The following is a 15,384-nucleotide window of genomic DNA, read 5'->3' as shown; positions in this document are numbered from 1 at the left end:
CTAGTATTTGCCAAAGCCCTTTCCTGCTCACGGTGTCGAAGGCTTTGGTGAGGTCAACAAAGGTGATGTAGAGTCCTTTGGTTTGTTCTCTGCCTTAATAACCCGGCCTCCACAACCGCCCGTGGTAACAAATTCCACAGATTCATCACCCTCTGGCTGATGAGATTCCTCCACATCTCTGTTCTAAGCAGATGCCCTTCAGTCCTGAAGTTGCACCCTCTTGTCCTAGACTGTCCCTCAGTGGGGAACAACCTTTCCACATCGTCTCTGTCCATGCCTTTCAACATTCAAAACTCTTTAATGAGGGACCCCCCCCCCAACATTCTCCTAAATGCCAACGAGTACAGGCCAAGAGCTGTCAAACGCTCCTCACGTGATAACCCTTTCATTCCCGGAATTGTCCTTGTGAACCTCCTCTGAACCCTCTCCAACATCAGCACATTCTTTCTTAAACAAGGAGCCCAAAACCGCTCCCAATCCTCCATGTAAGTTCTTCCAAGTGCCTTATAAAGCCTCAACATCACATCCCTGCATCCCCCTCCCCTTCAGACAGGTACATGATAGATACAGGCCAAACACGGAGTGAAGTGGTGAGCTCAGGTGGGTAAGTTGGCTGAAAGTCTTGTTGCCATGCTGTACATAAGAGAGGAACAGAGTATGTGTGTGTGTGTGTGTGCGCGCATGTGTCTCTGTGTGCGTATATGTGGAATTAACCCGATGAAGTCAGGTGTGACCTTCTGGATTGAGAATCAAAGAAACTTTATCACTGCACCTCATGAAAACACGAGCTTGGTAAGCAAATAGAATCAACAGCCAATAGTTCAGGATGTCTGACTCAATAAAATTTAGAACCATAGAACATTACAGCACAGAAACTGGCCCTTCGGCCCTTCTAGTCCATGCTGAACCATTTTCTGCCCAGTCCCATTGACCTGCACCCAGTCCATATTCCCTTCATCCCCCTCCCATCCACGTACCTGTCCAAATTCTTCTTTACAGTGAAAATTGAGCCCACATTCACCACTGCAGATGGAGGCTTGTTCCACACACACGTCATGGTCTCGTTGGGAGTGGTGGGGCCGCCGCTGATGGCATAAGCCATGCGACGTGTGGGGTTAATAGCGTGCATGCGTGGGTGTGTTAAGTGGATCCGGGTGGCAATCTCCCATACGGCATCCTTAAGGCAGCAACTCTGCAGCTCACTCACCTCTAGACTGGCCAATTACTAGCTGATGACGCCCTAGGCAACTGTCCAGATGTCGAGGAGATGATGCAGGCTGGGCTGGAACAGACCCTGTCGAAGGCTATTTTTGGAAACAGAGCTTCCTTTGATGTTTACCTTGTCACGTCCAAGAGCACTTGGTAAGTGTCCACCACTGGACATTCGAATGTCCACCCCTGATCAGTTGGCGGATCATGCCCACCTTGTTATGTCCATGACCTTTGCATTGAAGATAGGATTGGCCCACCACTTTCCGTGTGAAAAAAATCCTTCATCATGTTTCCCAGAAACTTTTCCCCTTTCACCCATAACCCATGTCCTCGGGATTGTATCTCACCTACCCACAGTGGGAAAAGCCGACCTATATTTATTTTGTCTGTCCCTTTCATAATTTTTAGATACCTCGATCAAATCTCCCCTTATTCTTCTACATTCCAGGGAATAAAGTCCTAACCTGTTTATCCTTTCCCTGTAACTCAGTCTGGGCAACATCCTAGTAAATCTTCTCTGCATTCTTTCTATCTTATTGATATCTTTCCAGTAGTTCGGTGACCAAAACTGCAGACAAAACTCCAAATTTGACCTCACCAATGTTTTATACATTTTTACCATCACATCCCAACTCCTGAACTCAATACTCTGATTTATGAAGGCCAATGGACCAAAACCTCTCTGTACACCCCTGTCTACCTGTGGTGCTACTTTCAGGGAATTATGTACCCAGATCCCTCTGTTCTACCGCACTCCTCAGTGCCCGACTGTTCACCGTGTACGTCCTTTCTTGGTTTGTCCTTCCAAAATGCAACACCTCACACCTCTCTGCATTAAATTCCATCTGCCATTTTCTAGCTGGTCCAGATCCCTCTGCAAGCTTTGAAAATCTTCTTCGCTGCACAACGCCTCCAATCTTAGTGTCTTCGGCTTACTTGCTGATCCAATTTACCACACACAAAGTCAACACATGTTGACTATCCCTAATCAGTTTCTGGCTATCTAAATAATTGTACATCTGATCTGTTAGAGGACCTTCCAATAATTTACCTACTACTGACGTAAGGTCACCAGCCCAGGGTTACTTTTGGAGCCTTTTTTAAACAATGGAACAACGTGAGCTCCCCTCCAATCCTCCGGCACCTTCCATGCGGCTTAGGGCATTTTAATTATTTCTGCCAGACCCCCTGCCATTTCTGCACTAATCTCTTGCAAGGTTTGAGGGAAAATCGTGTCAGGGCCTGGGGAATTATCCACCTTATTTGCTATTTACACCCTATTTACAGCCAGCACTTCCTCCGCTTTAATCTGTACAGGTTCCATGCCCTCACTGTTGGTTTTCCTCCCTTCTCATGACTCTGTGCTCGTTTCCCGAGTGAATACTGATGAAAAATAAACCATTGAAGATCTCCCCCATCTCTTTTGGCTCCATACAAAGCCAACCACTCTGATCTTCAAGGGGACCAATTTTGTCCCTTACTATCCTTTTGCTTTTAATATTCCTATAGAAACCCTTAGGATTTCCCATCACATTGTCGGTCAAAGCATTATAGCCTTATAGCCTTCCTGATTCCTTGATGTTTTGCTTGCATTTTTTATACTCCTCAAGTACCTCATTTGTTCCATGTTGCCTCTACCTTTTATAAACCTTCAGAACCAGATCCCCAATATCCCTCGAAAACCAAGGTTCCCTATGCCTGGTAACTTTGCCTTTGATCCTGACAGGAACATACAAACTCTGTCCTCTCAAAATTCCATCTCTGAAGTTCCTCCACTTACCTCTCACATCCTTGCTGGAAAAGAACTCCTCCCAATCCACACTTCAGATCCGTTTTCCCCTCCCTTCATAATAGCCACAGGGACCAGACTCCATGCCAGATACTTGATCACTGTGGCTTGTCCCTGGCAGGTCGACCTCCCCCAACAGTATCCAAAATGGTGATGTGTTATTGAGGGGAACGACCACAGGGGTGCCCTGCACTAGATGTGATTGTGTCCCTGTAGCTGGATGCACTTCTCGTCAATGAAGTCACCAAGGATACTGTTGGCTTCCCTGGTTACCCACATTCTGCTGGAGGAGTATCCCCTGCCTGAGCTGTTTATGACCAGAGAAGCACAATATAGGATTCTAATACCTGACCTGACCTGCTGAATCCTTTTCGTTCTTTGAATAGGGTGGCCCTTTCTGACATAAACTCATCAGATCACGTAATGTCCATAGGAGTAAAAGATCACCACTGTTTCAGCCCCTCTTCACCTCTCCCTCACTTTTATGGTGATGTTTCAGTCACCTGACCTCGATTCCCCAATCACCTATCTGTTGAGTCAGATTATCAGAATTTTCTTGCATCTAGAAATTATACAAGCATCTTGGGTAGTGAACTTGTTATTTTAGAATGTAAAAAATAGGAGCAGGAGGCCATTTGGTCCATCAAGCCTGCTCCACCATTCAACAAGATCACGGCTGATTTGATGAGAAGCTCAGCTCCACCGACCTGCCTTTTCCCCATATCCCTTAATTCCTCTTCCCAACCTGATCTTAAATATATTTACTGAAGTCGCCTCCACTGTTTCAATGGGCAGCGAATTCCATAGATTCCCCAACTTCTGGAAAAAGCAGTTCCTCCTCATCTCCATCCTAAATCTAAAGGCTCTGTCCTCTAGTTTTGGTCTCTCCCCAATGGAAACAGCTTACTTACCTTTATCTTATCTGAGTCTTTTATAATTTTATGTTTCTGTAAGATCCTCTCTTTCTTCTAAATCCCAGTGAGTACAGTCCCATCTCTCCTCATAGGCTAATCCCCTCATCTCTGGAACCAACCTGGTGAACCTCCTCTGCTCCGCCTCCAAGTAGACCTCAGAGGGTGGATCCATCTGTCTCTTTCGACCTCTCAATATCTATTTTTCTGCCCATCTCTATATCTCTCTCTGTGCCAATCAATCTCTCTATATCCCTCTGCCTCTCTATCACTATCTACTTCCCTATCCAATCTATCACTTCTGATCAATTGGAGTATTCTTTGTGCCTCGCTGAGATAAGGCAGCACTTGTCAGAATTCCCATGTTTGGGAAAAGGAGAGAGGAAGGCCATTCACAGCCCAGCAAGCTAGTTAACAAATGCCCTCCCTCTCCTTTGCAAGGGGACTGAACTCCACGGTTTACTCAGCATTTAATTTCACCCAAGCCTGCACTGGGACTGCTAGAGTGGAATCTGTGCTTTGCCTGAGCTTTGCCACCCTACTCTGAGGGCATTATGCCAGGGCCAGCACATCAGCTCAAAGACCGTCAGAAGCAAACTTGGTTCACAGTGAGAGCTATTATTGCAGTGGACACAGATCCCCTCTGCACCTGCAGTCTGAAAGGGAGGATTTGGGACTGGAGACGAGGGGAGGAAAGGAAGGAATCCAAGAAGTGTGAACATTGGAACTTGAAGCCAGAGAATGTATTAATGGCAGGATTCTTCACTGGGATCTTGGGGTCCAGTTGCATAGATGCCTCAAGCTTGCCACACACATTAATGGGGTGGTTATGAAGGTGTACAGTAATCAGGGGGTTGAGCTCAAAAGCCGTGAGATAATGCTGCAACTTAACAAAACTCTGTTTGAACCAAACTTTTTGTGTTTGGTTCTGGTCGGCTCATTACAGGATGACATTTACCCCTCCATAAATCTTCGTCCGCGAAGCCAAGCCAAAGACCTTCTACGTCCGGTGCTCCCTCCGTGGGAGTCACTTCGCTGATCACCTTCACTCCGTCCGCATCAGTGACCAGGATCTCCCAGTGGCCAACCACTTCAATTCTGCACCCCACTCCTGCGCTGACATGTCCGTCCACAGCCTCGTGCACGGCCAAACCAAAGCCACCCATAAATTGGAGGAGCAACACTGGCCTGTTCTGAGCTGTATATGGTGATATGGTGGTGGTGATATGAACACTTAATCTTCTTTCTGGGCCACTCTGGGCATTAATGCCGATTTCTCTGGCTTCTGCTAGACCACTCCCCATTCTCCCTCTCTTCCCCATTCCTGTCTCCTTTCCTCCAGCTCCCCACCACCTTCCCTGTCCATTCATAGGGCCACCGCCCCCTCCCCCATTTGCTGTTGTGCCCTCTCTCCCTTAACCACATAACCTCCTGCCTGTGTGACCGCGCTCCTCCCCCTGTCGCAACTCCCCACCATTTTGTTCGCGCGCCTGCCTACATTTTGCTCGTACCTTGATGAAGGGCTCAAGCACGAAAAGTTGGTGACGTATCTTTATCTTTGCTGTATAAAGTGCACAGTTTGACCTGCTGAGTTTGTCCAGCATCGTGTTTCTACATGTGGACACTGTGGAGAGGGTTACCAGGATGTTGCCTGGATTGGAGAACGTGTCTTATGAAGCATGGTTGACAGAGATGAGACTTCTCTTTGGAGTGAAGAAGGATGAGAGGTGACTTAATAGACATCTATAAGATTAAGAGGGGCTAGGATAGGGTTGCCTTTTTCCTGAAGTTAAACCAGAAAGTCTGCAGACATTGGGGTCGAGCGCAACACACAAATGTGCTGGAGAAACTCAGCAGATCACACAGCGTCCACAGGAGTAAAAGATCACCAGCGTTTCAGGATTGGGTTGATGAAAGTTAGTTTTCAAGTTTTTTTTAAAAAACCAGAAAATGTGATACAGGTCGAATACCCCGGATTCAAAATTCCTGGGACCAGAAATGTTTTGGATTTTGGAAAACCATTAAAAAAAAATGCACCCATTCACTCAGATTCAGGCATTCACATTACAATCCAAATATTTACATCGGCAGAAATTACCTGATGTAGACGTAGATTGAAAAACCTACACCAGGTGTTCTCAACCTTTTCCTTCCCTCTCACATCCCACTTTAAGTAATCCCTAGGCCATCGGTGCTGTGATTAGTAAAGGGGCTGCTTAAGGTGGGGTGTGAGTGGGAAGGTTGAGAATCACAGCTCGAGACCCAATTGTTACTGAAATATTTTGCTTGAGAAAAATTGTCATTGGCCCATTTCCTTTGGAGTTCTGAAACCATGCACATAACGTGTCAATGAGGGATGATTAAAACAGTGGTTCTCAACCTTTTTCTTTCCACTCACATCCCACCTTAAGCAGTCCCTTACTAATCACAGAGCACTGATGGCCAAGGGATTATTTAAAGTGGGATGTGAATGGAAAGAAAAAGGTTGAGAACCACTGACCTACACTCTATAATGCACGACTTATGCCTGCTACACCCCATTCTCCAATCGGGATCTCTGATCTTTATTAACGGGCCCACAGATGATAAAAGTTTCAGATTTCGGGTACTCAGATACAGGGCGCTGTTCCTGTATTATAGAAAGTTTCCTTTAGTCAACTGTGTGGCAGGTAAAAATTCTCCATCAGCAGAAATTGCCCGGTGCCCCTTGCAGTCAAAGAGAGAGAAGCAAAAGAGAGATTCCCCCTCCCAAGTCACTGAGTATCCGTGGAGTCACCTCCAGTGTCCCCGCAGAGTCCAAATCATCGGCCGCCCAAGCTCCAGATCTACTCCTCTCACAAAGAGCGCAGGCCTGAAACCTTGGTCACCCTACAGCCATGATGAGTCTCTCCTGCACATTTGTGTACAGCATCTTTTTCTGCCAGGGTGAGTAAACAGATACGGTTTAGGGTAAGGGGAGGGACATTTAGGGGAGATGTCAGGGGTCCTTTTTTTTAGTTGTGGGGGCCTGGTATGCCTGGCCTGGAGTGGTGGTGGAGGCTGGAACATTAGGGATGTTTAAGAGACTCTTAGACAGGCCCATGAATGGAAGAAAAACAGAGGATTACTGGAGTGAAGGGTTAATTGTTGAGGTCTCTAGGAGCAACTGTACCGTTGTGGAGACAGGTTAGCTAACACCGTTACAGTGCCAGTGACCAGGGCTTGAGTTCGAATCCCGCGCTGTCTGTGGGGAGTTTGCACGATCTACCTGGGTTTTCTGGTTTCCTCCCACCGTTGAAAACCTACCGGGGGGGGGGTTGTAGGTTAATGGGGTATAATTGGGCAGCACGGGCTCATGGGCCGGAATGGCCTGTTACCGCGCCGGTGGTCTTCAACCCCAGGATGAGTCGGAAATCACACGTTCTCACCAAAACACCACACTCCAAACCTCCGTCAACAGGGCTGCTCTTTTCTCTCATTTTAATAATCTTTTTAAATTTACACATTTGCAGAACGAACTGTGCACCAAGGCTGAAGCCAGGTCTCCCTCGGCTGAACAGAGTCAGAAGGCAGCGGTCTCTCTCCCCCCTCTCAGCGAGGGGTGGAGTTCACACGGGCCGAGTGACCCCGCAGGGATAAGGCAGGGGATTACTGCTTTGGTAAAAATGGCTGAATGGGGCACTGACGGGCTCGAACGACTGCAGGGGCGCCTCAGACCCCCCCCCACCGCCATGGTCCACCACTCCGCTACTGTGACACGGGCGCAGAGCAACATATGGAGGGAGGGACCCGACCAGGGAATCCGTTGGAGGGTTGGAGCTGTGCCAATTCCCTGCACCCCCCCCCCACCCCAGTCCCCCACTCTCCAATGCTTGCATCTGGGCTCCCATCCTCTTTCCACGGAGGAAACTGCCGGTGGGTGGGAGGTGGGAGAAGAATAATGGATCTCAGGGTTATATGTGAGGTTCTCTGGCAATAAACCGGAATCTGAACTTAGGGCAGGGGCCCCGGGCTCTGGGGACGTGGTGACAGCGGTGGGGCGGAGCGAGGGAAAGGGGCACACCTGCAAACCAGCGCTAGTAATGGATAGCAGCCCTTCCTGCCGGCGGCAACGGCCAGAGCTCGGCGCCGGCTCTTTCCCGAGCCGGGACGGGTATTCGGGGCGGAGACAGTGACCGGCTGCTTCCCCTCAGCAGAAGGGGTTTAACCTTTCGCTTCTCAGCTCAGTGACCACCGAACAGAAGAAGCGAACTTCAAACAAGAGAGAGAATTAACTTTAAATCCTGTAGTAGGATTTGTTTTTTTTTTCCAAAAATAAAGTAGTTTCATCCTTCCAACATATGTAAATATTACAAATTCTCACGTGTGCGAGATTAAAGCAGTGACACTGCACAAAGTGGGACAATCTTAAAATGACTTTAAAAAGGAGCATTTGGGACCGGACCCCAGTGGCGACTCCACGGCCACAATGAAACTTGGGGAAAGGTGACCAAAACTAAACGAAAACCTCGACCCTCCCCCGTCTGTCTCTCGGTCTCATTTCCTCCAGCTCCCCCACCCCCTTCCCCCTCCACTCAGAGGGCCACCCCCTGTCCCCTCCATTCACAGGGCCTCCCCCTGCCCCCTCCACACAGAGGGCCACCCCTCCCCCCTCCACAGAGGGCCACCCCTCCCCCCTCTACTCAGAGGGCCACCCCTTCCCCCCTCCACTCAGAGGGCCACCCCTTCCCCCCTCCACTCAGAGGGCCACCCCTTCCCCCCTCCACTCAGAGGGCAACCCCTTCCCCCTGCACTCAGAGGGCCACCCCTTCCCTCTGTCACCTCTTTCACCCTACCACCTGTTGGCCTTTTCCCCCTGCACCCTCCCCTCCCTCCTCCTCCCCTTTTCCTGCCCCCTCCTCCCTGCCCCTTCCCCCTCCTCCCTGCCCCTTCCCCCTCCTCCCTGCCCCTTCCCCCTCCTCCCCTTTCTCCTGCCCTCCACTCAGAAGGCCACCACTCTCCACTAAGAGGGCCACCCCTTCCCTCTGTCACCTCTTCCACCCTACCACCTGTTGGCCTTTTCCCCCTACCCCTTCCCTCCTCCTCCTCCTCCCTTTCTCCTGCCCCTTTCCCCTCCTCCCCCCTGTGCCCCTTCCTCCCCCTGTGCCCCTTCCCTCCTCCCCCTCCACTTTCTCTCCTCCCCCTCCACCTTCTCTCCTCCCCCTCCACCTTCTCTCCTCCCCCCTCCACCTTCTCTCCTCCCCCTCCACCTTCTCTCCTCCCCCTCTTCCCCTGCCCCTTTCCCCCTTCCTACCCTCCCTCCTCCCCCTCAATGAAGGGCCCAGGCCTGGAACGTTGGTCAACCTTTACTCCTATGAACACTGTGACCCGCTGAGTTTCACCAGGACCTTTGTGGATTAAACCCCCAGGGTCCTTTTTAACTAAATATAAACAGGGGCTGGGGGAGGTGAGGTTCAAATTTAGGCTGCACTCCTGTGGATCATTCTCACCTTGAGACATAACGGACACTCGGGGCACCCTTGGGACTTGCTGCTGTTTGCGGGAGGCAAGTGATTGGGGACCCAGGCACAAAGGCGACAGTTGTAACCCCACTGTGTGGGAGCAGAGGTTCGAACTTTCATCCCTGGTCGACCTTTCCTTCTGACTGGACAGGAGAAAGTATAAGTGGAAGGCACTAATTTTGTTTTAAAAGAAATGTGACCCATTGAGGCTTGGGGGGGTGGGGGGGGCCTGCATAATAAAGAAAGTTGTCCACTACCCCTGACAGAGAAACAACAGAATTAGGCTGGGGGTAGGTGTGGGGGGGGGGGGGGGCGAGGAAAGTCTACCCTTGTACTGAAGGGTGAGGACAGTGTTGATCTCCCATTTGCTGTCAGTGCTGGGAGAGGAGAGTGAAGTGTAACCTGTGCCACCCTCTCCCCTCCCCACCACCAGTTCTGAAACCATGTTACTCCTTCTCTCTGGCCACTCCAGCCTTGTTAAAGAGGCAGCGGACGTCAGGTTAGAAGCATCCTGTAGGTCAGTGGAAGCTTGGAGTCAATGGCCTTGGATCCGGAGTGCGAGCCCCGGGAAGCGCAGGCGGCAGCTTAGCTTGTGGCGTAGTGTTTTGGGGAGGGGAAGGAACACCCTCGGACCTCTGGAGCTTTTTCCCCCTCCCCTCCCCTCAGGCATTGGAAGGGTTGGCTGCTGACGAGGGCCCTCCGCTGCCCCCCGGTGTCCGAGACGGGCCCTGGATCTGGGTCAGCTGCTCCGAGCTGACGAGGGACTTTAACAAGGCGTTCTCCCTCTCCAGCAGAGAGTTGCGATCGATCAGTTCCTTGATCTGCTCCTTCAGCACCTCCACCTCCTCACGGACTGCGTACATCAGGTGGCTTTTCACCAGGTCCTGTGTTCAGGAGGCGGAGGGAGAACAAGAGAAACGCTCAGCAGCGAAAACCGACCCAGCTACAGTTTAATTTAGCTACAGTCTGACATCCCCCAAATCATCAGTGAATTATTTACACCAATGGTTCTCAACCTTCATTATTCCACTCAAATACCACCGTCAGAATTCAGACTTCTCGTCAGAGAACATCACAGACAACCCTGAGATTCTTTTACCTGCAGGAGCGGCAGAATTACCACTAGTTGGTAGAGCAAAAAAAAATGTTCTCAACGTATAGGTGTACACAGATAAAGAAATGTAAACAAACTGACTGCAACACAGAGAGATAAAAAAAATGAAGTGTAAAAGTAAACGAGTCCCTGATTACATTTCCACATACAGCATGGTAACACAGCCCACGAGCCTGTGGAGCCCAATTACACTCCCCCCCCACCCAGTTCATTTTGAACAGTGGGACAATGGGAGGAAACCGGAGCCCCTGGGGAAAGCCCATGCAGTCACGTGGAGAACATGCAAACTCTTTACAGAGAGCGCGGGATTCAAACCTATAAAGGCATTGCGCTAACCACTACATTAACTGTGGTGCCCCACACGGAGTTTGTGGTCGAGGCTTCTGATGGTGGAGGGGGAGCAGCTGTTCCTGGACCCGGCAGTGCTAGTCTTGTGGCCCCGAGACCCCTTTCCTGATGGCAGCAGCGAGAACAGAGCGTGTGCTGAGTGAGGTGGGTCCTTGATGATCACTGCTGTTCTCCAACGGTGGTGTTCCCCATAGAGGTTCTCGATGGTGAGGAGGGTTTTGCCCATGTTGTCCTGGTCTATGTCCACTTCCTTTTGGAGGGCTTTACACTCAGGAATATTGCTGTCCCCCATACCAGACTGTGATGCAGCTGGTCAGCACAGTTTTCACTGCACCTCTGTAGAAATTTGCCAGGGTTTTTATGTCATACCAAACCTCCGCAAACTCTTGAGGTGCTGATGTGCATTCTTCATGACATCACTAGTGCGTTAGGTCCAGGAAAGATCCTCCGAGATAGTGACTCCCAAGAACTTAAATGTGCTCACCCTCTCCACCTCTGATCCCCCAATGGATGTGGTTAGTAAGGGATTGTTTAAGGTGGTGGATGAGAATCACTGGTTTACATCAATGCACTGGGAATCCCTTTTTAATTTTTCTTTTAGAAATCCAGCACGGTCACAGGCTCTCTGGCCCAGTACATTTTGGAGGGTGGGGGGAAACCGGAGATCCCAGGGAAGAAGCAGGGGAGCGAGCCATAACACATACCAGTGGTTGAATGCCGGGCTGTACTGATTTTTCAGCGGTGTCAGACCCGGTTTTGGTGGGGTTGGGGGGGGGGGGGGGGGAAATGCCATGGCGTCATCACACCAGAGTGGGGGGGGAGGGGAAGGCACCACTTTTGAAAAAAAATGTGCTCCCCTGCCACTGGGAAGAACGTACAAATTCCTCACAAGCATCGTTGGATTTGAACCCTTGTTGCTGGCACTGTAAAGTGCTGCCCTATTGTTGATGTAGCCAAACTCCCCCTCCCCATCTCTCCCCAAACCTGTGCTATCCAGATAGGTCAACCTGCCTTTCCACAAGTAATGGTCAACTTAAAACACGGACAATCAGGAGACAAAAGGGAAACTGGAAAAGTATTTTTGAATGAGTTAAAGGGAGATTAAATCTATTTATAACGTGCCTGAAGCCAATTCCACCCTTAAATCCTCTGCCACCCAATTAACCTGCTGACCCCATGTGTTTCTGTAACGTGGGAGGAAACCGGAGCTCCCTGGAGGAAACCAATGCAGACACGGGGAGAAGGTACAAACTCCTTACAGATAGCGTGGGATTCAAACCGGGGTCACTGGCGCTGTAACAGTGTTGGGAGCAGCCCTGTGATGTTGGGACCCTCAACAGCAGGAAGGGATGACAAGAGGGAGTGAAAGGCAAAGAGGCCGACAGGTAGCGGTGGGGGGTCAGACTAAGGAGAGGGAGTGAGAGGCTGAGGGGCCCAGAGAATGAAAGAGGGGAATTTGGGAGGAAGGAGAGGTTTCCATTTTGTAACCAGCTTTAAGTGCCTCTCCACACCCAACTCATTTACAAACCCATGCTGGGCCTTTCAGTGGACTACTGTACCTTGAGTGGTGCAGCCCTGAAATGGATGCAGCTCTCTCCACATGGGACAGTCTGCCACAATACAGCAGGGGACGGAGAGGTGGGGAGGTGTATATGCTGTTACATTGCTCTCTCCGTTCTTTATATAAGCGTGCATTAATACCCTGGGACTGGGACCCGATCGGTGAGCAGAGCAATGGTCTCCAGATTTGATGAACACTCACAAAGACATGCCATGACTCCTCAGTGGGGAGGAGGTGCAAAGCACAGGAGCTGCCTTGCATTGGGGAAGAGCCCTCGTTGATCTATCCAGGGCTTGCTAACCTGCCAGCCAAGCCTGGCACCTGGGCTCAGCTATGAGTGTGTGCCAGGGATCAGGAAATGAGGAAAGGGATTCACTGGAGGAACAACCTCCGGTGACTAGATCCTTTGGAGATCTGTCCTTCAGAGTGTCCAGGTCTCGGGCACAGCAATACCCCCTCCCCCCCCCCCACCCCACAGATCCAGCGGTCTAGGTTCTACCCTGGGCCCCGGTGCTGAGGGTGCGCAGAGTTTGGACACAAACCCCCCCCCTCAGGAGTGCAGAAATCCTGGAGATGCTGGAGAAACACAGCAGGTCATGCAGCATCCTTGGGAAGTCAAGGACGAGGCCACCCATAAACTGGAGGAACAGCACCTCATATTATGTAAGGGCACTCTCCAACCTAACACCATGACCATCATTTCTCCAGTTTCCATCAGCCTCCCTCCCCGAGCCTCTCTCGCTCCCCGACCCTCTGTCTCCTTTCCTCCAGTGCCCACCCCTTCCCTCTCCATTCAGAGCTGCCCCCTCCCTATCATTTCTCAGCTTCATATAAACCTGTGACCTCTTACCTGTTGGTCTGTGATACTCCCCTGCCCCCTCCTCTCCATTTCTCCTCCCCTGCCCCCCTCCTCTCCATTTCTCCTCTCCTGCCCCTTCCTCCCTCCTCTCCTCCTCCCCTGCCCCTTCCTCCCTCCCTCCACCACCACTTCCTCCCTCCGCCTTTCCCCTGCCCCTTCCTCCCTCCTCCACCACTTCCTCCCTCCCTCCTCCCCTACCCCTTCCTCCCTCCCTACCCCAACCTCCCTCCTCCCCTATCCCTTCCTCCCTCCTCCACCCCTACCCCTTCCTCTCTCCTCCTATCCTCCTGCCTACCTTTCCATTTAGGTGACTGCCTGCTATTTGCTCATATGATGTTGTTGGTTGCTCTGCTTCTTGTAGATGCTGCACGACCTGCTGAGTTTCTCCAGCATGTTTGTGTACTGCACTCCAACCCCTGATTGGACTTGACATTTGCAGTCTCACTGGGCCGCCACTTGAGGCCAGTGAAGAGCCACGGACAAACCCATTGGTGGGTTTGGAGCAACCCAGAGTGGGGATGGATGCCAGATTCCCCTTCCTGAACCCAGTCAGTGCACCAGTCAGGGTTCCAGAGCAAGATCGACCTACACGACTGTTCATTGCCCCATGCACTGCCAAACCAAGACCACCTGCCAGCTGGAGAAACAACACCTAATATTCCATCTGGCACCATCCAACCAGATGGCATTAATGTCGACTTTTCAGGTCCCCTTTAACCCACTCCACCTCCCTCAAGTCTCTCGCTTTCCCGTCCCTCTGTCTCCTTTCCTTCAGCTCCTCACCCCCTTCCCTCTCTATTCCTCTTTCAAAACATATGGGGGTTGTAGGTTAATTGGGCAGCACGGGCTCGTGGGCTGAAAGGGCCTGTTACTGTGCTGTAGGTCTAAATTTAAAATGTTTTACAAATTTAACATTTTATAAAATGTAAAAATTCAGAGTTTCTACCACCCCATCATATCTCAGCTTTTTTCTCCACTACCCTCCCACCTGCATCAATCTACATTTTTCTTACCTGTTGGCCAGTGCTCCTCCCCTCCCTCCCTCCCCCTCCCCTGTCCACCCTCCTTCTCCCCCTCCCCTGTCCTCCCTCCTTCTCCCCCTGCCCCGTTCCCTCCTCCCCGCTCCTTCTTCCTCCCTCCTCTTCTCCTCCCCCTGCCCTTTCGTCTCCTCCCCTGTCCCTTTCACCCCCCCTTCTCCTCCCCCTGCCCTTTCGTCTCCTTGCCTCCCTCCCTCTCCTCCTCCCCTGCCCCTTCCTCTCCTCCTCCTCCCCTGCCCCTTTCTCTCCTCTTCTCCGCCCTTTCCTCCTTCCTCCCCTGCTATTGTATTCATGCCCTGAAAGGGCCCAGACCCAAAACGTTGGCCCACCCTTTACTTCCTACAGATGCTGAGTGGCCTGCTGAGTTTTTCCTGCAAGTTTGGGGATTGCACTACAACCCCGGTCGGTGTCTGTAGACGTTCGTGTTTAACTCCCTTGGGTTCGGTCGGGGAAGATTAGGGTCGCACTAAATACTTCACCTGCCCGTGGAACCTGTACTGTCGGTCAAAAGTAACGAGTGGTTGTAAGTCAGCACGTTAGCACAATTCTCCCACTTCCAGCCAACAAACACTTACCATGGCTTGTTCAATCTTGTTGTCAATGGCCACCATACTGCTGCTGGAACCACTGTGGGGGGGGGGGGGGGGAGGAGGAAGGAGAACAGTGAGTCAATGGGGACAAAGGGTGGCAGGAAACAGAGACAGTGACCATTGTCTCCCAACCGGCCCCGATTTAAGCCGTGTCCCACTCCACTTTGACCCATCTGTAATCTGTAATGGTGGCCAACCCTATGCATGCCTCTGGTGCTGGAGACCATGGCCAAGCCGTTGTCCCCTTGTCCATCCCATTCTCCCAACCAGCCCCAACATCAGGGCAGTCACAGCTACCCTCGACTGGGGTCATTCATCCCTGCTCTCTGCATCCTGCTCCAGCAGAGACCTTTTACCCTGCCTTTCAAACCCCATCCTCCAAGTGGGCATCTCCACAGCTCAATCAAACTTCTCAAATTCAAGTACTGCACATATACAACCCAACATAATAATCACAAACATTTCATATAAAATAAATTTATA

General features: G+C 51.0%; 1 protein-coding gene across 1 annotated transcript in view; it reads right to left on the bottom strand.

Annotated features, from left to right (window-relative positions):
* Window positions 1-9,178: 9,178 nt before the first annotated feature.
* LOC138754876 (TSC22 domain family protein 4-like) overlaps window positions 9,179-15,384 on the bottom strand; it is a 53,259-nt gene continuing 47,053 nt past the window's right edge. Inside the window, exons 4-5 of the mRNA XM_069919817.1 lie at window positions 14,887-14,938; window positions 9,179-10,276 (exon numbers count right to left, since the gene is read on the bottom strand). Of these exons, the coding sequence (XP_069775918.1) occupies window positions 10,055-10,276; window positions 14,887-14,938 (274 nt within the window). The 3' untranslated portion in view covers window positions 9,179-10,054. The remainder of the gene's footprint in view (window positions 10,277-14,886; window positions 14,939-15,384) is intronic.

The sequence above is a fragment of the Narcine bancroftii genome, chromosome 2, assembly GCF_036971445.1.
Source record: "Narcine bancroftii isolate sNarBan1 chromosome 2, sNarBan1.hap1, whole genome shotgun sequence".
Taxonomy (NCBI): domain Eukaryota; kingdom Metazoa; phylum Chordata; class Chondrichthyes; order Torpediniformes; family Narcinidae; genus Narcine; species Narcine bancroftii.
Note: the sequence above shows the minus strand (reverse complement) of the source record. Positions and strands in the feature narration are given on the sequence as shown.